Here is a 26,138-nt window from a genome sequence, read left to right as displayed (position 1 = left end):
TCACTTAAGATGAGTTAGATTAGAAACCACTATCTTGAAGAGCTAAAATTTGCTGTTGGTTGGAAAAGAACAGACATGAAACAGCTGGCAGACGGTTCGACCCATCAGTGTGGTCACCACTTACCCATGGGCACATTCTGCAAAAATTACATACTCTAAAAATACCCAAAACCATTTTGAAATATAACATTTCAAGCCCAAAACAAACCCCGGCCAATGCCAAAGACGGGCAGGAAAATACTTTATCCCCTGAGGGACGAAGCCAAATGCGGAGGGACCGAAATATCTGTCAGAATAAACAGATTTTTTATTTATTTATTCAATTTTTTAAATAGCTTTTCGTGGGACGTGTGTAGTCAGTGGCCCTGTTCACACCTTCAGGAGAAAGAGGGCTGCTGTTATACAACATTTCACAGCACTTCATCAGACTTTCAGCAGGAGAGAGTTCAAAATAACATGGAAAGCTTGAAAAAGCATCAACATCACAGTCTGGAGCCCATGAAGCCCATTTGCCTGGTAGTGAGGCAGGGGAATCAAGGACTTCTCAGAGGGTACAAGTGGGAGTCTGTATGACCCCCTAACCGAAGGGACTTTTAAGTTGGTCCTGCTAAATTTTGTCATAAAAACTTCACTTGTACCAATTATCAAAGTGGCAGCATGGTGGCTTAGTGGTTAGTACTGTCGCCTCACAGCAAGAAGGTCACTAGTTCGAGTCCCGGCTGGGCCAGTATGGAGTTTGCATGTTCTCCTCATGTACAGTAGGCGTGGGTTTCCTCCGGGTGCTCCGGTTTCCCCCACAGTCCAAACACATGCGCTATAGCTGAATTGGAGGAATTAAATTGGCCGTAGTGTATGAGTGTATGTGAATGAGTGTATGGGTGTTTCCCAGTACTTGGTTGTAGCTGGAAGGGCATCTGCTGCATAAAACATATGGTGGAATAGTTGGTGGTTCATTCCGCTGTGGCGACCCCTGATAAATAAGGGACTTAGCTGAAGAAAAATGAATTAATGAATGAATAATTATCAAAGGCTAATCTACACTGCCTCACTTTTCCTTGTGCTTATTCCCTTCATTTTGAGGCCTATTCCCTGCTTTATCATGGGTCGTGCACAGCGAAATGAATAGCCAATTACTAGGGGTGTCAAAATTAATCGTTTCTTCGGTGCACTGCGATGCAATTCGGTATCGGTTCCGTAATAATCATAACCAGTTATTACTGACGTCATTTACCTCATATGCGCTCTGTCGCGAGGGAGGCGATCGCGAGTATTTACAGCGCTTTAACTATTTAAAACTCATAAACTGTGCACAATTTCACTGTGTGTGTTTGCTGGATCAGTCTTTCCCTGACATATACAACTATAGCCCCTATTTCACTGAGATCGAGAGAATGAAAGTAGCCTACTCCATTTCTCTCTCTCTCTCTCTCTCTCTCTCTCGCTCTCGCTCTCGCTCTGTCTCTCTTTCTCACACACACACACAGTGGCCCATTTGACCTGCTGGCGTGGCTTTTCTTCTCTTCTCGGCTGTTTTACAGCGTTACTTTTGCATACAGAAACGAGCGCGTGTCTGCAGAGTTTTCTCCACCGTGTCTATCATACATCAGCTGTGAGATCGCCGCTGCCGCCTGCCGCCTGCCGCTTATAAGTATCACTCATCTGTGAAGAACGCAGCGCGCAAGAGCCAATCGCAACCGTTTTTTTTTGAGGGTGTGACCAATCAAAGGGGTGTAAGAGAACTAGACAAGGATCAGAAATTGAGCTGGATATTTATATTTGTTTATATTAATTGCTAAATGCTCGTTTTGTTTAAAGTTACAGTTTCTATATCTGACTGTTTGTATTAAATGACAAAATTGTATTACAAATAGTATATAAATATAAATATATCCATACATTTTAATACAAGAAATGCTGCTGTGAAGAAAATATGAAACTGTGTATGAAAAGCACCGTCAATGCACCGTGATGCACCGAATATTGAATTGAACTGAATCGATGGCAAGATAATCGTAACCGAACCGAACCGTGAGACTAGTGTAGGTTCACAGCTCTACCAATTACTCTGGCAATTGTTTTTCACTGCGGACGACCTTCCAGCCATGACTTATCTCTGAAAATACAACCCTCAGTTCTGAGAAACACCCAAACACTCTCCCATTCAGACACTAATTTAGTTTAACCAATTGGCCTATGAGCAATTCCAGCGTAATGGATGTGGCATTTGCTGTTGAAAACCTAAAACATAAATTCACAGAGAAAGTGTAAACATCTGTTTATATATTCCCAAACAAATAACAACACAGTTCTGGCATCAGAAAAATATCAATCTGTCTAGAAATCGTTCTAGAAATAACTTTCTAGTGACAAGTGCCCAAAAACTTTTAGACATCCATTACTTGAACCATGTTAGTTAAAGGGAAACCCACGCGAAGGCAGGGAGAACATGCAAACTCCACACAGAAACGCCAACTGAGCCGAGGTTCGAACCAGCGACCCAGCCACCTTCTTGCTGTGAGGCGACAGCACTACCTACTGCGCCACTGCCTCGCCTCAATATTTACAATATTTACTAAATATGTGTGTGGAATACCCCAAGGACCTGTGCATATGACATGGCCTGCATTTTAATTCCTAAATGAGCCACCTTTTAGAACTAAGCCATTTAGCATAGTAGCCCAGACACACATAGTTATTTCAGTTCGAATCTGTTTCTGAAAACACAGCTGATTAAGCAGACAATATTTACAATATGGCGATGCAGTGGCGCAGTAGGTAGTGCTGTCACCTCACAGCAAGAAGGTCGCTGGTTCAAGCTTCGGGCTATGTCAGTTGGCATTTCTGTGTAGAGTTTGCATATTCTCCATGCATTCGTGTGGGTTTCCTCTGGGTGCTCCAGTTTCCACCACAGTCCAAAGACATGCGGTACAGGGGAATTGGGTAGGCTAAATTGTCTGTAGTGTATGAGTGTGAATGAGTGGATGTTTCCCAGAGATGGGAAGGGCATCCGCTGCGTAAAACATGTGCTGGAGTAGTTGGCGGTTAATTCCACTGTGGCAACCATGGAATAATAATGGCACTAAGTTGAAAAGAAAATGAATGAATGAATAAATGAATATTTACAATATTTAGTATACATGTGTGTGAAATACCCCAAGGATCTGCCTTAGGACCTCTTCAAGTCTACAAAATAAGATGCTATTTTCTAAAACTCATTAATTTTCTACCTATAGTTTGACATTGTTGTTAAAAATCTGCATGAAAGCTTTAAACATACAAATCAACACTCTTTTGCACTATATTTATGTGCGTATTACATGGTCTGCACCTTAATTCCTGAATGAGCCACTTTTTAGAACTAAGCCATTTAGTAAAGTAGCCCAGGCACGCATAGTTATTTCCGATCGAACGAGTTTCTGACAACACAGCTAATTAGGTAGATAACATTTACAATATTTAGTATATATGTGTGTGGAAAACCCCAAGGTTCTGCCTTAGGACCTCTCAGATTCAACAAAATAAAATGCTATTTTCAAAAATTTTATTTTCTAATTATAGTTTGACATTGTTGTTAAAAATCTGCAGAAATTTTAATAAAAAAATATATTTATATATATATATATATATATATATATATATATATATATATATATATATATGTGTGTGTGTTTGTGTGTGTGTGTGTGTGTGTGTGTGTGTGTGTGTGTGTGTGTGTGTGTGTGTGTGTGTGTGTGTGTGTGTGTGTGTGTGTGTGTGTGTGTGTGTGTGTGTGTGTGTGGAATACCTCAAGCCTTTGGACGTCTTCAATTTTATTCTGATTGAGTAGATTGATCTGAACTAACTTGAGCAAATGACCAGATTGACCTGAAAATGTATAAATGTTTCAGTCGTAACTCTCTCAACAACATCTTTACAGCTTTTATTCACAGATAAACATTTGCAGAACTAAAGTCTGGACATATATCAATGTGTTTCAGGCAGGTTTGGGTCAGTGTTCTTTGTTGGATAAAATAAATCAAATCTGAGGAATACTGCGAGCTTTGTAACTTGGCAGATCTTTTCCATGCACAAACAGATACATTACACACTAAAGCAAAAGGAAAACACTACAAAGAACCATATGGCCTCTTCAAATAATATATCTGAATGTCTACTTTTTGGAACCATTGAACTTTTTTTGCACGGTGACATTTAATTAATGACAAATAGTGGGGCTATATGGCTATTGTCACGAAATATTATTTATGATAGTAAAACATGCTTCAGGATCTTTATGCAAATTACACAAACCAACATCTGATATAGATTTACCAAATGGGACTTGTTTTTAGATTTCAAACTCCTGCCATGAAAAGTCTTCTGGAAGTATAATACTTTCCGTCTGCTGTGTGTGTGTATGCAAATACACACTTCTATTCAAAACATTGACAATGTTGTTGATTTAGTGCTTAAGAAGAGTATTTGCTGAAATTTTTGTCCTGTCTTTTTAATGGAAACTAAAACATTTTTCAGGAGTCCTATATTATTAATTGATGAATGGAAAGCTCAATAGGTAAACAAAATGTATTTTAACATTAAGGGCCCTATCATACACCCGGCGCAATAAGGTCTTTTTTTAGTTTATTCATGACAATTTGCTTTGGTATTTTATTATTATTAGCAGTATTATTTATTAATTCATTTTTTTTTTCGGCTTAGTCCCTTTATTGATCTGGGTTTGTCACAGCGGAATTAACCGCCAACTTTAGGTCTAAGTACTTTAGGTAGTTTAGGTCTAGTAATCAGATAAATTGGCTAAATAATGATTTGATGTGAAACAGGGAGATTCTAATTATGATTTGGTACAAAAGCAGCATCCAAGAAAGGTCTAGACCTTTAGGAGCAAATATGGGCAGAAGATCGCCAGTTATGTGAGAAAATGATTGAAATGTTTAAACAATGTTCATCAAAGAAAGATAGGAAGACATTTGGAAATTTCACCTTCAACAGTGCAGAAAATAATTAAATGATTCAAGAAATTTGAATGAATTTCAGTGTGTAAAGCAGTGGTTCTCAAAGTAGGGGTCGCGAGACATTAGCCCCTTTCACACAGTGATACCGGTAAATATCTGGAAAATTTCCGGAACGACTTTACCGGTAAATTCAAAAAAGCGCTGTTCACACAGGCGAGGACGTTACGGAATATTTCCATAAAAGAGCATTCACACATCCATTTTAAAATACCGGTATATTCTGACATCATCAACCAGAAATGACCTCTAAACGGCTGGCCTTGTATTTGTAACCATTTAATTACATTACAAACTCTGTGGACGGATCAGTATTGTGAACAACTCCGATGAAAACATATAGAAACACTTTCACATGTCGAGATGTACATAAAATGTGTGTTTGCTTTAACGGGTACACGCAAAGCTTAAAGGTAAACAAACAACGGCTTATCATAAGCATCCTATCGATAATTATTTACACAGTTGGCATTAAGACGAACATATAAACGTTATCTGACTAACATCTACCAGCTAAATATGTCTGGTAAAATATTCAAAGGCTTTTATTCTCATAAACCGCGCAGACGTGAATGCTTCTGACTGTTCTGATTGGCTAAAGCAGGCGTTTCACGTCAGCATGTTCTAGACGTGCACGCGATCTTTCCGGCAATCCTCCTTCTGCATTCACACAGCGCAAAGCATTCCGGTAAATTACCGGTAATGTTACAACTTCTCTTTCCGGAAAATAGCCAGAACGAATTTACCGGTATTTTCAAAAAGGGCCTGTTCACACATACAACCTTTCCGGAAAATTGCCGGTAATTTTCCGGAAAGGTCTGTATGTGTGAAAGGGGCTAATGAGGGAGGGGTTGCTTGGTGATTTTCAAAAATCTCATGACTTTAATTAGAATTATCATATTTTATCAATTATTATATTTAATGTGTGACCCCTGGGGTTATTATGCTAGATTAACATCCCAGCAATAGTGTTATTTGCAGCAGATGGCAGTAGATTTTGTGGTATAATATTAAACTTTGGGCCTACTCACACTATGCTATTTGAACCGTGTCCAGGCCCGTTTCCTGGATCGTTTGAGAAGTGTGAGGGCTCTGAATCGGGCTCTCACTTGGGCTTTGGCGTGGTACGCTTGTGTGTGAGGGCAAAACGTGCCCAAGCCCGAAACTGAAAGCGAGACGTGACTTTTAAGGGACTGTTTCATATGGATTTATTAATTATTCTTATCGTTCAATCAACGCAAACTGGGTGCTTTCACACCTACACTTTTGTTTCGGAACTTGTCTCATTTTCCCAGTTGAGCCTGATTTATACTTCTGCGTCAGGTGACCGGCGTAACCCACGGCGCATACAACGCGCGTGGCTGTGCATTTATATTTCTGCGCGCTGTCTCTGTCGATCTGCTTTAACACTTCCGAAACGCTAGTTGGCAGTGAGGTGTAAATGTTCCTCTGTGTCGAGTTTCTTTGCTGCTGTTTTGCTTTTCCTGAACACTTACGGGATGTACAAGTGGCTCAAACTCGCTCATTTTGAGGCAGGAACCGGCGGACGTGCAACAACTTTAACTATGAGGTAAACACAAAACAAAACTTTCCATCCGGAGCTCCTTCACGGGACTCCACACTTGTAAACAATCGCTCGCGCCATTCGTGCGGCTCTCGGTCCCGCCCAGACTCGTCAGCGCTACCAAGCCGACCAATCACAGAGCTTACGCTACGCGTCGTTGCGACGTGTAGTTACATTTTTTGAGAGGTGCACGTCAGTGACGGCGACGGCCACGGCGAAGGGCTATGCGTCAGCACCGTAGCATACGCCGACGTTTGACGCAGAAGTATAAATCAGCCTTTAGCGCGGTTGAATACAATGAAATACAAGTCTAAGTAAATTGAGAAATCACTACTTTCTGTTTTTATTTGCATTTTCATACAGTCCCAGCTTTTTGTAATTTGAGTTTGTAGCATTGCTGGTCGAAAATGTTTGTGTGTAGGACAAGTTCCTGTGTTGAAGGAAAGCTGGGAGGCTGATAACATGGAGAGATACACATCTGTACCAGCAAGCGATCCTAGACAGTTACCATTGTAGTTTTTAGTCATGGCACAGAGATGGATAGAGAGATGTTGCCAAAGACAATAGTTGTTTATAAACTGATCCATTGAAGAGAGACGGGTAAGACTAAGGGTATGATAGTATCTGACAACCCATAGAGACAACTAAGATGCCTTATCAGCCGGCTCAGACCTGATAAACACATCGTTCTCTGTCTCTTCTGTCCCGTCTGCCTGGGAAAATTGCTCAGTTTCCACTTATTGCTTCACGCTCTACGGGTGGTACCTTTACATCAAGAGATTGCATGTACAGTTGAAGTCAGAATTATTAGCTCTCCTGTGAATTTGTTTTTCCTTTTTAAATATTTCCCAAATGACTTTTAACAGAGTAAGCATTTGTCAGGATATTTCCTATAATATGTTCTTCTTTTGCATTAAGTCTAAAGGTATTGCACACTGAATCCGAAATTTTCAAATATTATTTTTGCATGTAAAAAAATAAGTTGGACCTCACGTTGTGTCATTTGTATTATTATTAAGGTTACAATCAATGTAACTTGTCATCTGTCATAAAAAAAATTTCAAACCGGATACAATTTTTTCCACTTTTCGCATTCGAAAAAGCACTTTGAGAGGGGTTTTGACAGCTCAGAACTACCGTACAAGCGAAAAGCTAAATACAGAATGCTATCTCTTGAGCCACAGATAACTTTATGACACAAACAGTACATAAAATAGAGACATTATGTGGTGGACAGTTGAGAACCCCTACATGTTGGATTGAGTTCAGTGAGTGTGTGTCCATACATGTGACGCACTGCCCATAGACATTATAACAGAAAGCATGGTCTGCTTTCGGTCCATTGCTTCGACACATCAAAGCAACCGCCATCTATTAGGTAGCCTACTGCCAGTCTCCGTTCAGGAATTGTTTACGTTCGTGAATGTGTGTATCACAACCAATATATAAAAATTCCATTGATTTTCTGAAATAAACTTTGCGTTTCGGGTTAATAGTAGTGCAGCTCTTTTATAAAGAGGAAAACTCTTCCTCCTCGCTATGTAGGCTAGTATTAAGGCCCAATCCCAGTTCTACTCCTTAGCCCTTCCCCTTACCCCTACCCCTTGTTTTGCACGTTCATGTGAAGGGGGTTGGGGTGTAGCTTAAAGGCTTTGGGCTAAGGGGAAGGGCTAGATACCCTTTGAAACAGAGATTTTTTTAGGACCACATTCGAATTCAAGGGGTAAGAAAATGTCCCAGAAAACACCATCTACAACAGCAGCATGGCTGCACACGGAAATCAGGAGATGCACAAATTAGACTAATTGTCATCATTACAATTTTTTCGACAAACAAGCACATGTTTTACTACATTCTTAACCGTGTTCTTGTTTTACCGTCATGCTTTATATAAAAAATACTAAAATATAAACAAACAGAAATTGATTTCGCTATCCATAATCCATAATAATAACTCCTGTAAAGCAGTTACACAACATACTTTCAATCGATGACACTCGAATCCGTTGTCAGAAAAGTCTTGTGGCTGGGAATGAGCTTTTTACAGTGTCTGGTATAACGTTAATGTTGTTATTATGTGTTTACATAGATTAATATTTCACAGTACAGTTACAAGCTTTAATATAACATTATAATTGTCATAATATATTGTTTATGATAACATGATATATGCCTTCAGTGATTTCCTGAAGATAAATAACCAAAAATAACACAACGCGATCGTTGATTTCATTTGAAGCAAGTGATTGCAATGACATATAATGGCGTGTGCAGGTGCTGTCCCATTTCTTAGGGGTAAATTTTAAAGCCCCTCCCATTTACACTCTGTTTTAAGGGGAAGGGGTAGGGGTACAAAAACAGAAATGAGATTGGGCCTAAATGAACACAATATGTAGCCTGTTTTTTCATAATGGATTCATTAATATGCATCGGGCTCAGTGTGCAAGGTTTGTTTACGTGACAAATTTTCCGCACATGAATAGGAAAAAAACACATGCGGAAATGTCGTATATAAGTGTGCAAAGACCTTGTTTATTTCAGCTAGGATAAAATGTTTTTGATCGTCTACAGAACAAACTATCCTTATACAATGATTTGCCTAATTACCCTAATTAAGCCTTTAAATGTCACTTTAACCCTTTTATTACCCCACCAAGAAAAAAATGTTTGGATTACATTTCTTAGCTAGTAAACACACTCAATGCATGTTGTTTCAACACATCCTATAATTTCTAAAATATCAGCCTCTACCAAATCTGTCAGTTTATGGTAAAAGTACCAGGCTTAATACATATATTACAGAAAATCTGAAAATATGAAGTGTAAGACATATCTTTAACAGTCATTTTTGAAAACAGTAAAAACATGGTCAACCGTTCGGTAGAGAGAGTCAATTATGCTGAAAACTAATGTCTTGAAAAATATCTAGTAAAATATTATCTACTGTCATCAAGGCAAATATAAAATAAATTAGTTATTAGAGATGAGTTATTAAAACTATTATGTTTAGAAATGTGTTGAAAAAAATCTTCTCTCCGTTAAACAGAAATTGGGGTAAAAAGAGTGCTTAATTTGTGAATTGCGAGGTCCTGGAACAGATCGGGGTGTCGCGAACGTAAGGTAAGAGCCAGGAGAGGTTGGTTGTTGCGGACGAAAGTGAAGAGGGTTGGGGAGTCACGCAAGAAAGTAAAAGTGAACAGCGGAGGGGGGTTGGGGGGGTGGCGGGTGGCGGTTGAGGAGGGGGATCGGTAAAATGAGGTGCCGGATCAGATTTCAGAGGTGCCGGATCCGGCGTAGTCCAGCACAAATTAAGCCTTGGGTAAAAATATAGAGGGAAGCAAATAATTAGAAGGTTAATAATTCTGACTTCAACTGTGCATGTGAAATCTGCTGCATTTCTATTTTTAAATGCTTTTGTACTTTTTTTAGTCCACAAATTATATGTATAGTGTGAAAATAAACCAATGATGGTGCTCATTCAATTCAAATTCAGTGCACCGAAAAAGTGTTTACTGTGTGAACCAAACCTCTCAAAACACACACAACACACTTCAATGAGTGGGGAACAGATGAAGTGATGTTGTTTATGGCCCTTCCTAAACACTCCTGTCCACAGTGTCACCACAAAGTAATGGTGCCATTACTTACGGGCATTATGAACTTCACAGGAAACAAATCACAACCTCTATTTAGGAGCTGTGTAGGTAGCTCAGTAATGTCAATAACACATAAACATGCTGTAAACTGGAAGTCCTGACCAAGAGCTTGCGATAGCTGACTGTGCCCAGAAAAATCAGGCTCTGTGGAAATACACATCAGAGGCGTGACATTATATTGCTTTTTGGAAGCTTTGCAACATTTAAAACAGATTTTAACAGCTTTACAGCCACTAGCGTTCATGGGAAATGCGTCCTGTGCTGTATTTCATTCATTCATTTTCCTTTGGCTTAGTCTCTTTATTAATCTGGGGTCACCAGAGCGGAATAAACCGCCAACTTATTCTGCATATGTTTTACACAGAGGATGCCTTTCCAGCTGCAACCTAGTACTGGGAAACATCCATACACACTTCTTCACACACATACAATACGGCCAATTTAGTTTATTCAATTCACCTGTAGCGCATGTGTTTGGACTGTGGGGAAAAGCGGAGCACCTGGAGGAAACCCATGCCAACATGGGGAGCACATGCAAACTCCACACTGAAATGCCAACTGACCCAGCCGGGACTCAAACCAGCGACCTTCTGCTAACAGTGATAACCACTGAGCTGTATTTACAAACATGTTTTTGTATTTTTGAGAGAAACGATGTCAGACATATGTGAACACCCATTATCCTATCACAAGACATCACAGTCTGCTGAATTATAATCTGCATTCATGAGTCCTGGCGTACTCCAGGGTTCTGCCCTGGAATCCTTCCAGTTTCACCACAACACAGACTTGCTGTATGAAATGTCATCTTTTAAAAAGAAAAAAATGACTTTAATAATTATTATAATCTGCTTTCATGAGTTCTGAGTACTCCAGGGATCTGTTGTGGGGCTCTACACATTTCACCACAACATAGGCTTGCAGTGTAGAATGTCATCTTTTTAAAGAATTGCCTCCAATAATTACTGTATAGTCTCTTGAATTAAAATCTGCTTGCTTTCGTGACTTGTAAGTACTCCAGGGATCTGTTTTGGAGCTCTTCACATTTCACCACAACTTAGGCTTGCAGTATGAAACCATAGGCAAATGCAGTACCCCAAGGATCTGTCTTTGGATCGCACCAATTTGACCACAACATGACAGACTGCCAGTGACAAACTCCACCATTTTGTAGCCAATTTCAAACCTATATTTTATTCACTTACTTAGGAATATATTGTAGGCATTTGATGGATTTCCCCTGGGACCATTCCAAAAAAAGACTTTTGTGTACTTTGTACACAATTTAAAAGCATTTTAACCCTGTACTGCATGCGTTATGATACATCTATCATAAATCTATAAAAAAAATTTAAGTTTTTCTTTTCTTAGAAAGGAGAAAATCTTTTTTAAGGTACTTTATGATATCAAAAAAAAAAAAAAAAAAAGAGCTCTCATAGGTTATCTCAAATATTTTGTTGGTGCTCTTTGAGTAAGGGATTCATCAAAACAACAACAAAAATCAGTCCAAGGCACTCAAAAAACCTACGCGTTTTTTAAGGATTAGCCATGTGAATAAAGGCTTTTTAAAAAAAATTCACATTTTTCAAGTGCCTTGGACTGATTTTTGCTTTTACTTTATGATATGTTGCAATATGGCAACAACGTACAATAGTGGATCTAACGTAGAAATTACTAATTGACAACTTTCATTATAATTAATAAGTTTGTTTGAAATAATTTAATTAGTGTTGCAGTGTTATAAGCTTATAAGCTTAAGAACTTATAAATGACACCTTAAACATACTTTACAATAACTGATATTCCAACAGCTTTCATTTATTCCACTCTTTTTGCTGAATATTATTGAAAACGAACATAAAATTGCATTATCATGTATACAACACACAGTAAAGTGTAAAACAAATCCTACGGATTTTACGGTTATTTTACGAAAATAATCTGTAAAATAAGCACGTTAACTTAAAAAAAAATACTGTAAAATAACAGAGATTGAATTACAGAAATTTACCAGTAGTTTAAATTAAAGTAAATTTCTGTAATTTAATGTCCATTTCTATTCATTTTTTCCAGCACCCTAGCAGCCGGAAATAAACCGTAAAATTACGGATCTTTTTACAGTGTAGGTATAACTATTTCCTCCAATAAATATTATGAGAAATAAATAACAAGTCTAATAGATTCAGATGCATCAGAATAATGTAGTTACAATGTTTAAATTTTATATAGTATAAGGCATGAGACGATAGGCGTTTTCAAAGTATACCAAAAAAGCAGAACATTTTGGCGGTTTTGAAACCTTGACTTTACCAGACCTTGGTATACCAAGCTGAGTCAAAAGGCAAATGCTCTCAATTTACTAGTCAATGTACGTTCCTACTCTCACCTATGGTCATGAGATTTGAGTCATGACCAAAAGGACAAGATCTCGGATACAAGCTGCCGAAATAAGTTTCCTTTGCAGGGTGGCAGGGCGCACCGTTATAGAAAGGTGAGGAGCTCTGCCACCCAGGAGGAGCTCGAAGTAAAGCCGCTGCTCCTCCACATCGAGAGAAGTCAGCTGAGGTGGCTTTGGCATGTGTTTCGGATGCCTCCAAGACATCTACCTAGGGGAGTGTTTCAGGCATGTCCCACCGGGAGGGGGCCTCGGGGAAGACCCAGGACACACTGGAGCGACTATGTCACTCGGCTATCCTGAGAACACCTCGGGATCCCCCAGGAGGAGCTGGAGGAAGTGTCTGGGGAGAGGGAAGTCTGAGGTTCTCTCCTAAGACTGCTGCCCCCGCAACCCAGAAAAGCGGACGAAAATGAGATAAGATACAGGAGAAACATCCGATCTCTAACAAGAATCTCACTTCCCAAGAGCTGTTCTGCAAATCCAAGATTCACTGCTGCTGGAGTTTGGAAATATGGAAAAACATGTCCAAACTGTTTTCGCAGTGCCAAAGTCCTACATAGATTATCTCCAACTTCCTCCAGAACACCTAAAGGTTTCGATCAAGACCATGTCAAGCTGAGTGTATTTAGGGTTAGAACCCTCGAGATACAGGACTGGACAACCTATTTCTAAGACAAATAAAGAATCACAAGTCAACATATTTTTCTTCCACACACTGAAGGTGATTCAACAATTATTTTAGTGGCATATTTAGCATAAGACCATCTTATCTTGTCCATGTGTACGAATCACAGTAGGCAGAAGAGATCTTTAGTGGTCTCAGTGACATCAGAACCCTGTCGCCATATAATGAAATGGGTAGGTCAAGCGATACATACAGTCCGAATGATATGGAAGAAGCTCATAGGCCTCCGTAGACGAAGAGGTAAAGCGATCAACCACAAAAAAGCTTAATAATAGATTTAAGAATAAATAGCTCAACTCATTCAACCCCTATCAAGCAATTATAAAGAAAAAGAAGACCAGTACTTGGGCAGGATTTCAGGCATAGATGGTACGGTTGTTTGTGTATTCATGGCTAAGTTACTCATGGCTCCATATATAGAAGCCGTGAGTCTACAAACAGCCCTTTCATTACTGCGAGCTTTCTCTAGTCATTTCAGCAGACACAATCCAACAGTCTGTAATCAACAGTTAAACCTCACCTCCCAGGCAGAAACCAGCCCACCTCCACACACTGACCCCCCTGAAGTATCCACAACCTGTCATTTATTCTTGCGAATATAAAACCAGGAGAAGGACAGGAAATATACACAGGCTGTGGACAAAATAATGCACATGCCAGGAGCTGGATCATGAAAGAGTTACTGTTATTGGTGTACTTATGAAATGAGTTGCATATGATTTATCGATAATTCGTTTGCATCTAGATTAAGCGTTACTTGAAAGGAGATTATTCGTCTAGAATAGGCAGCATTCATTCTGAAAACTGCTGGGTGTTTTTTTAACCTAAGTGCTGGGTTGAGACTGTTGGTTAAGGAAGCTTGGTTGATTTGAGCCAATTTGGGCTAATAATCGTTTATACACAGTTACCCAACAGAACTGCTGGGTTGGGAAGCAGACAAGAAAGAGAGCTTGCATGAGCATGAATGGTTCTCTAAGTGCCGATACCACTTTGTCTATGTGTGTTTGTGGTTCTTGTAATCTAAACAAAGATTGGAAGGTGTGAACTGAAAAACAGAATGGCACTTGGGACTGAAGATGGTAAAAATTCTGTAGATTTACTTTTAATGTTCACTGAAGGCATTTATTCAATGGGTTTCTTGACGGTACACAACTTCAGATGATTTGTAGGCTTTATATATATATATATATATATATATATATATATATATATATATATATATATATATATATATATATATATATATATATATATATATATATATATATATAAAACACAAAATGACAGCCAAGAGGTCCTTCCAGATGCCATGTTCATTTAGCTTTTTAGCTTTGTTTTTTATAGAAATCAGTCAAGTTTGGTGAAGGAAAAATCATGGTTTAGGGTTACATTCAGTATGGGGTTGTGCGGGAGATCTGCAGAGTGGATGACAACATCAACAGCCTGAGGTATCAAGACATTTGTTCAGCCTCCACATCAAAGTTCCTGAAATCAAAGAAGGTCAAGGTTCTCCAGGATTGGCCAGCCCAGTCACCAGAATAAACATTATTGAGCATGTCTAGGGTAAGATGAAGGAGGAGGCATAAATGAATGAAGACTTTTGGCTAAGCAAAGTCAGACCTTACTGTCCTAATTAAATAACTAAAAATCAAGGCATATTTTATTTTGATAAAATAAGCATAATCTAGAGGCCTTTGCCTTTAATATAAGACACTTCTGATACCAAATGATCAACTAGAAGTCAAGTTATTATTTGTTGTTCCTAAAACTTGGATAACTGAGGAAATATTTGCTAACTACAATACCAACTCTTGTTAGAAATGAATACAAAATAAATGCATCAAAAGTGGAAAGTTTCATTTTAAAAAAATAATAATAATAATAATATATAATAATATATATATATATATATATATATATATATATATATATATATATATATATATATATATATATATATATATATATATATATATATATACACACACACAAAACGACAGCCAAGAGGTCTTTCCAGATGCCATGTTTGTTTGTTTTTTAGTTTGACTGTCCAGTAGTGAAGTATGCACTGCGCTCTTGTGGTTATTTAAGTTTTGGCTATGATCTACGCTTGTTTCTTTATTTTACATTCGTTGGAGACATAAAGCATAACCATTTTTTGCTCAATGCCTTCCTCAGTGTGTAAAACAATTTTCTCACTCCACCCTCTTATCTCAATCGCATTACGTCATTAATTGAATAGCTACTCAATAGTTATAAACAATCCAATCTCATTTCAATCTTATATATAAAGCTAGTCATTCCACCTACAAAAACATTATCTCCATATTTAGAGAGAGCAAATTTGTTTAAAGAATCACAAGTAAATTATCATCACTCACTCATTTATATATTCACCAACTGATACAATGAAATCCCAACAATCCGAGATATCAAAAATACATGCTTATATATTATCATTGTTTGCTTCATTATACACTCAAAATACATTATTTTCAATGTTGTAGATAAGCAAAAATGCAATAAAGAAACAAGCAACTTGATCCTTAAAATGAAGAATCTTGCAACGGAACTTTATACGCTTAGGTTAGATTCACTAGTTTTTCCAACATGCAATTTACAGCAGGTACAAGACAGTTTACAGACACCATAAAATGTATGAATTGAAATTGAAATGGCTGCCATTCACCATCATCAACATGAACTCGCTTAAACCGTGCATGTAGAACGTTACGGATAATTGTTTCTGGCAATATGCCTGATATAAGAGCACTGCCTGAGACAGAATGTGAAAGTGACCGTTTACAGAGCCTGCCGCAAAATCTGTGGTGCAAAAACGTGCCAATTTGCTCTGCTCTCCCAGCTACCCTGCAGTCGCTTGTGGCTGGACTTCTGCTTCACCTCCCGAAACAGGACTGAAAACCTGGCAGGCGCTCAAGCGTTCTGCTAACTGCTCAGACCCAAACCGGAGCCTTGCTTAACGGTGAATAAAACCAAAATCCCATGCAGCTGTCATGACTGACACAGTGCCAAAGGCTACAGGTGGTCCGACCGAACGCCTCCCACATAGTCAAGAGTATAAATTTCACACTGAACAAACACGCGAAAGCAAAATAAACTCAGAGAAAAAGCTACGCACTGATGTATGAACGATAAGTGATTCATGTGACAGGTAGTCAGAATATAGTTTCTAGTCTTCAAGCTAGTCAGAATCCCATTCGTGACTTAATGCTAAATCTGAATTCGGCATAATCTTGAATCCATTCGTTATAAACAACACAGTGCAGATGCAATGCAAATAAGAGATTCATAGTACAGTGTAGATAACTTTACTGCTCATAATAGAGGTATCTGCAAGTGTGCAAAGCTCAGTCAGTATGTAGTTTCAATGTGCCTTTAAGGCAAGTAAATTTACTCTGCAGCCATCTTTATAACGTGTCTTGGGCATTCTGTTTGAATGGAGAAACATCAAATTCTTCAAAATGGCTTGCCAAGCTTACAATTAAATCTCATATTAGGAATCACTAATAAAATTAAACAGCTGTCTCTTTAATTTCATTTCAAAATGTTCGACTCACACAAAATCTGCAGAAACTCACATCTGTTTTGAGCCCCTCCCCCTGAGAATCGTCAGTCAATATTGATCAATGATTGGCTCCTGTACTAGAAGGCAGGGCTTCATTTGCATTACTGACCGTAACACTTTTCCCCGTTCTAAATTAAATGAGTGACATGTTTTGTGTATTCTGTAGTCTTTAACAGTATGTAGGATTGACAGCCTAGTGGTTAACCTAGGTATTGCAGTCCCAATTTAAAATATTAAAGAGGGTTTTTTTCACCCCGCCCCTCCTCGGACTCCGCTGGTTGCAAGATTGATGACACCAACAGAAGTGAATGTCCCTGACGATAGAGCCTTACAATGCAAGCTGCTCAGCAAATGTTTACATTTAGAATATTTATTTAATTTGCTATTATTTGCTAAAACACCATCTCATATATTTGTATAACTCTGAATCTATCTGTCTATCTATCTATCTATCTATCTATCTATCTATCTGTCTATCTATCTATCTATCTATCTATCTATCTATCTATCTATCTATCTATCTATCTATCTATCTATCTATCTATCTATCTATCTATCTATCTATCTATCTATCTATCTATCTATCTATCTATATTATCTATCTATATTATCTATCTATAATGTTTATTAAAAAAATGTCTAGAAGTATACACTATATACTTAAATTATGAAGAGAACAGATGAACCAAGGCTGCAGTCAGATCATGAAGCAGATCAGTCTCGATCTTTCTTTTGAGGTTTCAGTGCACAAGCGAACAAAACAATAGGTCTAATACAAAATATGAAAAGATTAAAATATGGAAAAATTATGACATCCTGCCCTACTCATAATTCTCTTTTCATATATCCATATATATATAGCTATTACACAACCATAATACACTGTGATAGAGCCTTATTCGTTAGTTTGTTGGATCATTTTGCTTTCTCACTACAATCAATCCGCTCCAGAGTTCGTTTCAGTCGAGCAGAGACCACATTATTCAGGTGATTTCTGACCGATTGATTTGGTTGCGTTTGCGGGATTCATGCCAAACAAACCGCACAAACTGAGCAAACGAGACAGGTTCCGAAACAAACGTCTAGGTGTAAATGCACCCCAAAACTGAATTTGCACGCAATTGACAGACAGTCTGAGCTGAATTAAACTTTAGTGACAAGGCAGCACTGGCCCAATCGGATGCATTAGCATCTTGCATGCTGGCCCTAGGCCATTGGGCAGTCCTTATTGTCGAGCCCTGGTCTCTTATTTTTAAAATAAAATATGGCACCTAAAATATAATTGGGTAAACTGGCAGTAGGCTGAGTTACACAGATCAAAGCAAAGACAAACATTCTGACACGATACGCACACTTTCAAGGGCTAAACATGTTCACGTAACAGGTTTCTTAAATATCTGCAAACATTAGGGTATTTTTATGATTTAGAAGAGTCAAGAAGTTAGTGTTGATTAATGGAGAGATCTTTGCTAGATAAGTGCATATATGACTTATATAACATTAGTATAACATTTTTTATTTTTCATGGTTTCAAGGGAACAATTCAAAGTTCAGGAGAGACAGCAGTTCTGTACATACAGTTATGTATAACTGACAGAGAGGGAATGGGCTTTACCAGGGGTTCTCAATCTCAGTCCTGGAGGGCCGGTGTCCTGCAGATTTTAGCTCCAACACCAATCAGACACACCTGGGCTAGCTAATCAAGCTCTTTCTAGGCTTTGTAGAAACATCCTTGCAGGTGTGTTGAGGCAAGTTGGAACTAAAATCTGCAGGACACCAGACCTCCAGGACAGAATTTGAGAACCCCTGGGCTATACAGTAGTCAGTGAAGATAGTGTTAAGCCTGCCTTTTTCCGGCCCTGGTTCTCTGGTCCCTGACCTTATTCTACCTTACAGTAACTCCGCTTTCTACCTGTCCCACTTATTTGAGAATTGTTCTGACTCCAAACTCTGCTCCGCCTGACCACAATCCCTCTCTGCTCCTACATGATCTCTTCCTGGCCCCTAGAATGTTTTCACTTCCCCCTTGGATTTTCCTACCTAGTCTGTTTGTTGGTGTCAATAAAGCCCTTCTAAAGTAAAGTTAGCTCTCGCTGTTTATTTTTCGTCTGCACAGCTTATACACCGCACACACTGGAATGCTTGTGATAGGGCTAAGGTCGCAGAATCAAAGACACATGCATACATAAGCCTACATAAATGTGTGGAATGCAAAAAAAACAGACGTAAAAATGTAAATCAAATGAATTACAGGAAGGTATTCTGTACTCACTGATGTAAATTTTCACAGTACTATTAGATTAGCCGGTATTACTTTGTTGAGTACACTGTAAAAAAATGCTTTTAAATTTACAGTATTAGTGGCCATTTTAGTCGCTAGTAATACTTTAAAATTTACAAGTGCACTATAAATTAACAATTACAGTTGTGCTGTAAAACTATTAAAAAAAAACTGTAAAAAGTAGTTACAGCCCTGTTCATACCTGATATTACAGCCTGATCTCACAAGAAAACGTAAGTATTTTACGTGTTGTCAGTTTAGTGGCTAATTCGTACGAATTCATACAAGTTAAGTCATAAGAAATTGTACGATTTTAAAAAGAAGGCGTGGCACCAAACCCCACCCCTAAAACCCAACCGTCATTGGGTGATGAGCAAATTGTACTAAATTGTACAAATTAGATTGTATGAATTCATACGAAAATCAAGATTCAAGTTACGAATTGCAGTGACATTATGTTGGATATTAAGATGCGATTTCATCAATCCAATCACAGGTGGACAATTAAGACATTCCCAGTCACACCTGGAGTTTAGATGTGTTTCTTTTGTCTACTTTCTACCACTTCTTTGATGAAGGAGGGTCTGTATGTATATTCAATATGTATTTAATAAATTAATTATGAAATCTATCTTTGCGCTGTGCCAAAAAAATACACCTGAGAACAAATAAAGAGGTTCAAAAGACCAAAGACTGACCGTTAAATACACACAAGATAAATCACGTTTGAACAACTGAGAGATGCAAGAATTCCCAATGCAAGAGTGCACTGACATCCAGCAGCAGGTTCTGAGATGGTCTGGCCTAAGTAAAGCTTCTCTTAGGGGGGAGCTGTGTAAGGAGTTCAAGGCAAGTTTTGCTATCCTGATACGTGAACTGCTGATTTGACTTTTAAAATAACTACATTCTCGCTGGAAAAACTCTTAAAACTTGATTTTGTTGCATAATAAATGAGTATTTTTCTCATTTTGCACATTTCCCGTCCACCATTAGCCATCCTCATGGGTTTCCCGTTCAGCACATGTGAGTTACAATGGTAACTACTGACGTGTGGGAGAACTGCATTTATTTCGAACTGTGATAAAAAATGATTGGATCTACCTGTGCGTTTCAACGAAAATAATGCACACCCTCCAGCCAATCAGAGTACAGAAATTTTAACAGACCATGGAATAAAATATTTATACATATAAATATTAACTAATACTCAATACAATATTGTCCTACATACATTTACACATACAAAAATATACGCAGTACGCACAAATATATTTTGTAAATATAAACTTTTATTTGGGATGTGATTAATTGCAATTTATTGTTTGACAGCACTAATAATGAGTTGATATAATCTAGGTATGATATAATAAATGTAGTGCTTTAAAACAAACATAGATTCAAAAATCTGCATTAAAAATGCTGTCCACCTTTAAAAGGCTTTGAATTATATAAAAACAGTACCACATGATATGATTTGACGAAACGTAAGGGGACGCTGACAACTGAGTTGCGGATTCAATTGCATAATTTATAGAGAAGTAGCATTATATAGTCAAAGGTTAATACAGGTACAAGCAGTTTCATACAGGCAAATCTAAAAGAGTGGTCAATAACAGGCGAATGGTCAGTCCGGGCGGCAAATAACATAAAACAAACAAACAGGTGATGCGGAACAGGTGTGTGCAAGGTGCATGACGCGACTTGTAGTTCGATAGAGCAGTGTGTGTGTTTAGTTCTCCTGCGATCCGGAATCGCTGGATCGCTAGTGCTCGTAACAGGTTTAAACTGTCTCTCCTCTATTTTTATTTATTATTTATATATAAATTATATATATATATATATATATATATATATATATATATATATATATATATATATATATATATATATATATATTATTTTATTTTTTTTATTTACTTTTTTTATTTATTTATTTATTTATTTTTATATACTGTGTGTATGTTTTACTTTAATTAGTTTGCTGTTTAGTTTTAATTTTCTGTATTGTTAACTTTTGAAAAAGCATAATAAAAATATATAATAAGAAAAAATACTGTCCACCTCAGTCCAATTAACAAACAAACACACATGCAGAAATGAGAAGGCACCTCTATGTGTTATCAGCAGCTCCCCCACTGAGTCTGCCTGCCTTTGGGCAAACACCTGCGACACAAAGCATCTGAGTCTGGAACATCCAAAGAAAAGCCTTTTGAACACAGCCTAGTGATCAGCTTTGACGGTTTTGTAGACAGCTAATTTTTAGATTAACATTTCGCACAAATTACACAAAAGCCAATCACTCCGAGTTATGTAAACTTGACACCTTTGTTCGCTTGTAAATTTGTCAGAACTCAGTTTAGAAAACGTGCTGCACTCTCAGCCAAGCCTCAAAGGGCACTTCGCTGCTTCTTTCAAAGCTTATTATGCTGAACAAATCATTTAATCCTGTTTTAATAAATGAAAAACAAGTGAAAATGTATTTAATGAATGAAAAAAAATATAGTTTGCCTTGCAGCTATTTATGTTTTCCCCTTACAAATTTATTATTTTTTCACATGTTTTTCACACTTTAATGTTTCTGATTAATCACATTTAAATTTTAGTCAAACTTAACGAAGTTCCTTTGGCTTAATCCCAACTGTAAAGAAGCTTTATTTTTATGATTTGTGTCATTGTCATTGTTTCAGTGTGCACAATTAGCATATTTATTCATTCATTCATTCATTTTCGGCTTAGTCCCTTTATTAATCTGGGGTCGCCACAGCGGAATGAACCGCCAACTTATCCAGCATATGTTTTACGCAGCGGATGCCTTTCCAGCTGCAACCCATCTCTGGGAAACATTCATACACACTCATACACTACGGACAATTTAGCCTACCCAATTCACCTGTACCGCATGTCTTTGGACTGTGGGGGAAACCGAAGCACTCGGAGGAAACCCACGCGAATGCAGGGAGAAACTCCACACAGATACACCAACTGACCCAGGCAAGGCTCGAACCAGCGACCTTCTTGCTGTGAGTCAACAGCACTACCTACTGCGAAACTGCATTGCCCTAGCGTAGTATATATATATATATATATATATATATATATATATATATATATATATATATATATATATATATATATATATATATATATATTAGTGCTGTCAATCGATTAAAAAAATTAACTAATTAATCACACTTTTTTTGCAATTAATCGCAATTAATCACTTAAAAAAGACTGAAACTTGTAATTTTGGCTATTCAAATGTAAAATGAACGTAAACGCAAGACATAAACTATTTAACTTTAAAATATAATAGTTTATTAGAATTTTTGTTTAACTTGTAACACAGATTTCTTCATGTAAACAACATACCCACAATAAACCATCAAGATCCTGGCTTGACAGCCATATTTATTACAGAAATAAAAGCATAAGCATGTAAATGCCATTTGAATTTCAAAACAATCAATACCAATAAAGAAGAAATTGATTTCCATGTTGGATTCTAAGTGGACTGAAAAAAATGCCAAAATACAGGCGTCGCAAATATGAAAATGGGAAAATTATAATAATAATAATAAAGTATTGAACAAACAATTGTACTCATTGTATAGTTGTATTGCTGTGAGTTGAGAACATTAATTATAAAGTAGATTCAACATGCATGATTCCATTTATCAAATTTGCTTAAACTGAGCGTTCTTAATTATGGCTGTATTTCACAAGGATTCTGACACAGCAACATTAAGCAGACGCTTTACAAAAGTTGCATTTAAGGGGGAAACACGACAGAATGCGCTGTCTATGACAGCTCGCGAAATCATGTGTAAATTTACATGGACACAGCTTTTAATATGATTAAGATAACACTCTTATTAAGAGTCTACCATGCAAACAGCGATTTTTGATTACCTTAAAGGACCACCGAGTCACGAAATCCAGAGGTTTTTCTTTCCGTTCGGCATGTGGTATCAAATTCCATTAAAAATAATAATTAAAATAATTAATTGCATGTGTTAACGCAGTAATTTTGACAGCACATACATATATATATGCTAAATTGTCCACAAATTTCTGGGAATTACCGGCACAAAATAATTTTTCTCACAAAAAAAAAAAAAAAAATGGCGAAAAACTAGGGAGTCTACGCTATTTATGGAAACTACACACATTGAGAAATGCCTTAAGTTAACTAACTTTAAATCATGTTCTTTTAAACATGACATAATTTCTCATTGAGGTTGAATGGATCAAAAATGTAAAGTCTGTCATGCTCTCAATGATCTCCAGCCATATGTGCCATTTTTAATAACAATATTAACATTAATTTCACGATTACGCTATTTCTACTAGTTACGGTTGAATTGGGCTATAAAGCCTTGGTAATCAGATCTAATCTAACGTCAATGTTTCTTTGTGCTTATGCCCTCCATGACTATGAATGAGGTGTATATGTGCTGATGAAGAAGGGAAAAAAGGAAAGAACGAAAAAAAAAAGAAAAGCGAGAAGAAAAACAGGAACTCCCTAAGGCCTTTCGTGGGTTACACAAACAGAAGCAGTACCTGAGAGGCCCTTTTGAACCTGGCATCAAACAGACGCATGTACATGGAAGCACATACCTCCAGATCTCAGGCCATTGGCCATTAATGGCAGAGCTCACGCAGACAGGAGGATCAGTGTTGAGCAGCATTTAGCCCTGTTTAGCACTCCATTTGGGCTCAAATAAATCAAGGCTGTTGGAGAGAGGCCTCCATTATGAGTGCAGGGGCCCCGCCGTGAGCTGTCATTCACTGGCCAACCACCTTCACCTTTCAACTGCTAATTACAGGGAGCCACACAGCTCAGTCAAACACACATACACACACACACACACACACACACACACACACACACACACACACACACACACACACACATAGAAGACTTTTTAAAGCTCTCATACTAGCAAAAATATTTGTGGGAAACACAGACGGTCAGTGCACTATACAGTAGACCTCAACATGTCTCTCTTTTCCTCAAGACGTCTCGCTGAACCTAAATTTAGAAGGGTTTGGCTTTCGCTCTATCTGCATGAATAAACAGTGAATTCTCAACTCGACTTGATTTATTTATAAAGCACTTTCAAAACCACAACTTAAAAAAAATATAAAAAAACAAAACCGAAAAAACAAATGACAAGTTATGGGACTTTACAATTTCAGAACAGCAAACTCCACTAAAGGAGGTCGAGCCTTCTCATTTATGGTTCCCAAACTTTGGAATAGCCTTCCTGATAATGTCCGATGCTCAGAAACACTCTCTCAGTTCAAAACTAAATTAAAGACCTATCTTTAAAATCCATCTATATATCTATCCGCAGCTGAGTGGGATTGACAAACCACCTGTAGGACGCACTAGCTCATCTTAATGCACCATGCACTTTGTTAGAAATACTTCTATGTTTTATATGTTTGTTTTTATAACTTCTATTTTCATTTATAGCACTTCATATTTGCACTGACATTTAATATCTTGTTCAAATACACTATGAACAGCAGCTATGCTAATTATTTTCTTTGTTCTCTATCTCCACCTGGGGATGCCCATCCCAAGTCCTCTAGAGATTGTGCAGTGCCACATTCAAGACTTGTTCTTAATGTCTACATTAAAAGGTCCAAATCTCAATTTTTATTAAGGTTAAAGGTCTGGAACAATTGACATTGCATAACTTGTTTTAAAAAAACATCCATAACATGCATCACAAGTTAATACTTGTGATGAAACTAAGATTGAACTGTTTAGCCATAATGACCAGTGTTACATTTAGAGGACAAAGGGGAAAGCTTACAAGCCTGGGAACACCATCTCAACTGTGAAGTATGGGGGCAGCATCATCATGTTGTGGGGCTGTTTTGCTGCAGGAGGGACTGGTCCACTTCACAGCATAGATGGCATCATGAATAAAGAACATTGTGTATAAATACTGAAGCAACATCTCAAGACATCAGCCAGGAAATTAAAACTTGACCACAAATGGGTCTTCCATACAGACCATGACCCTAAGCATACTGCCAAATTAGTTAAAATGTGCTTTAAGGACAACAGAGTGAATGTTTTGGAGTGGCTATCACAAAGCCCTGACCTCAATCCTATAGAAAATTTAAGAGCAGAGTTGAAAAGGCTTGTGCGAGCAAGACAAATCTGACTCAGTTACACCAATTCTGTCAGGAGAATTGGGCTAAAAAATCCTTCAAACTATTGTGAGAAACTTGTGGAAGGATACCCAAAATATTTAACCGAAGTTATACAGTTTAAAAGCAAAGCCAAATAAATATTAAGGAAATGTCTGTAAACTTTTGACTGTCTAGAAATTAATAAAAAAATCTCAAAAACAAATTTTCTCATTATTCTGGCAATTAGCGAATGTAAATCATCTAGGTAATCCTAACGGACCTAAAATAGTAAACATTTAGTATGATTAACATCAGACATTTGTTTTAAAAAAATGGTTATGTTCCTTTTTTTTAGAGGGTGTGTAATTTCTGGTTTCAACTGTATATAGTTAAGGAAATGTACAATGTTTTATGTTTATTTTATAGTCATTTGACATTCTATTTTTAGTTACTAGTTATAGTTAGTTACTAGTTAATTAGTTACTAGTAATAGTTACTTTCCCTGGTAATCAGTAGGCCCACATGGAATCTGCGCGCGCAGAATTCCGCAGATTTTCCAAAGATTTTCCACAGAATTCCACCGATTTTTTAGACCATTATAAATTCTGTTTATTTACTTGAGTAAATGTGTAAATCTGAATTTATTCAGTTTTTATTCAGTTATTTATTCATTTTAATTTAATATATTAAGGTTTTAGTTATGATACTCCGCTGGATACTCCCAAAGTAATTCCGCAAAAATCCGCAGATTTTTACCAAAATTCTCTGCAAAAATAGCAAAAAATGTCCGCAGATTCCGTCTGGCCCTA

At 37.4% G+C, this 26,138-nt stretch overlaps 1 protein-coding gene across 8 annotated transcripts in view; it reads right to left on the bottom strand.

Moving 5' to 3' along the window:
- The window catches only part of bbs9 (Bardet-Biedl syndrome 9), a 196,148-nt gene that overhangs the window by 100,538 nt on the left and 69,472 nt on the right, over nt 1-26,138 (bottom strand). Inside the window, exon 19 of one of the 8 annotated variants that reach the window (XM_073925783.1) lies at nt 3,785-3,864. The exons of the other annotated variants lie outside the window; for them this stretch is intronic. Within the exon in view, the coding sequence (XP_073781884.1) occupies nt 3,838-3,864 (27 nt within the window). The 3' untranslated portion in view covers nt 3,785-3,837. Of the gene's footprint in view, nt 1-3,784; nt 3,865-26,138 lie in introns of those variants that run through there. 8 annotated transcript variants of the gene reach the window in all.

This window comes from Danio rerio, chromosome 16 (assembly GCF_049306965.1).
Source record: "Danio rerio strain Tuebingen ecotype United States chromosome 16, GRCz12tu, whole genome shotgun sequence".
NCBI lineage: Eukaryota > Metazoa > Chordata > Actinopteri > Cypriniformes > Danionidae > Danio > Danio rerio.
Note: the sequence above shows the minus strand (reverse complement) of the source record. Positions and strands in the feature narration are given on the sequence as shown.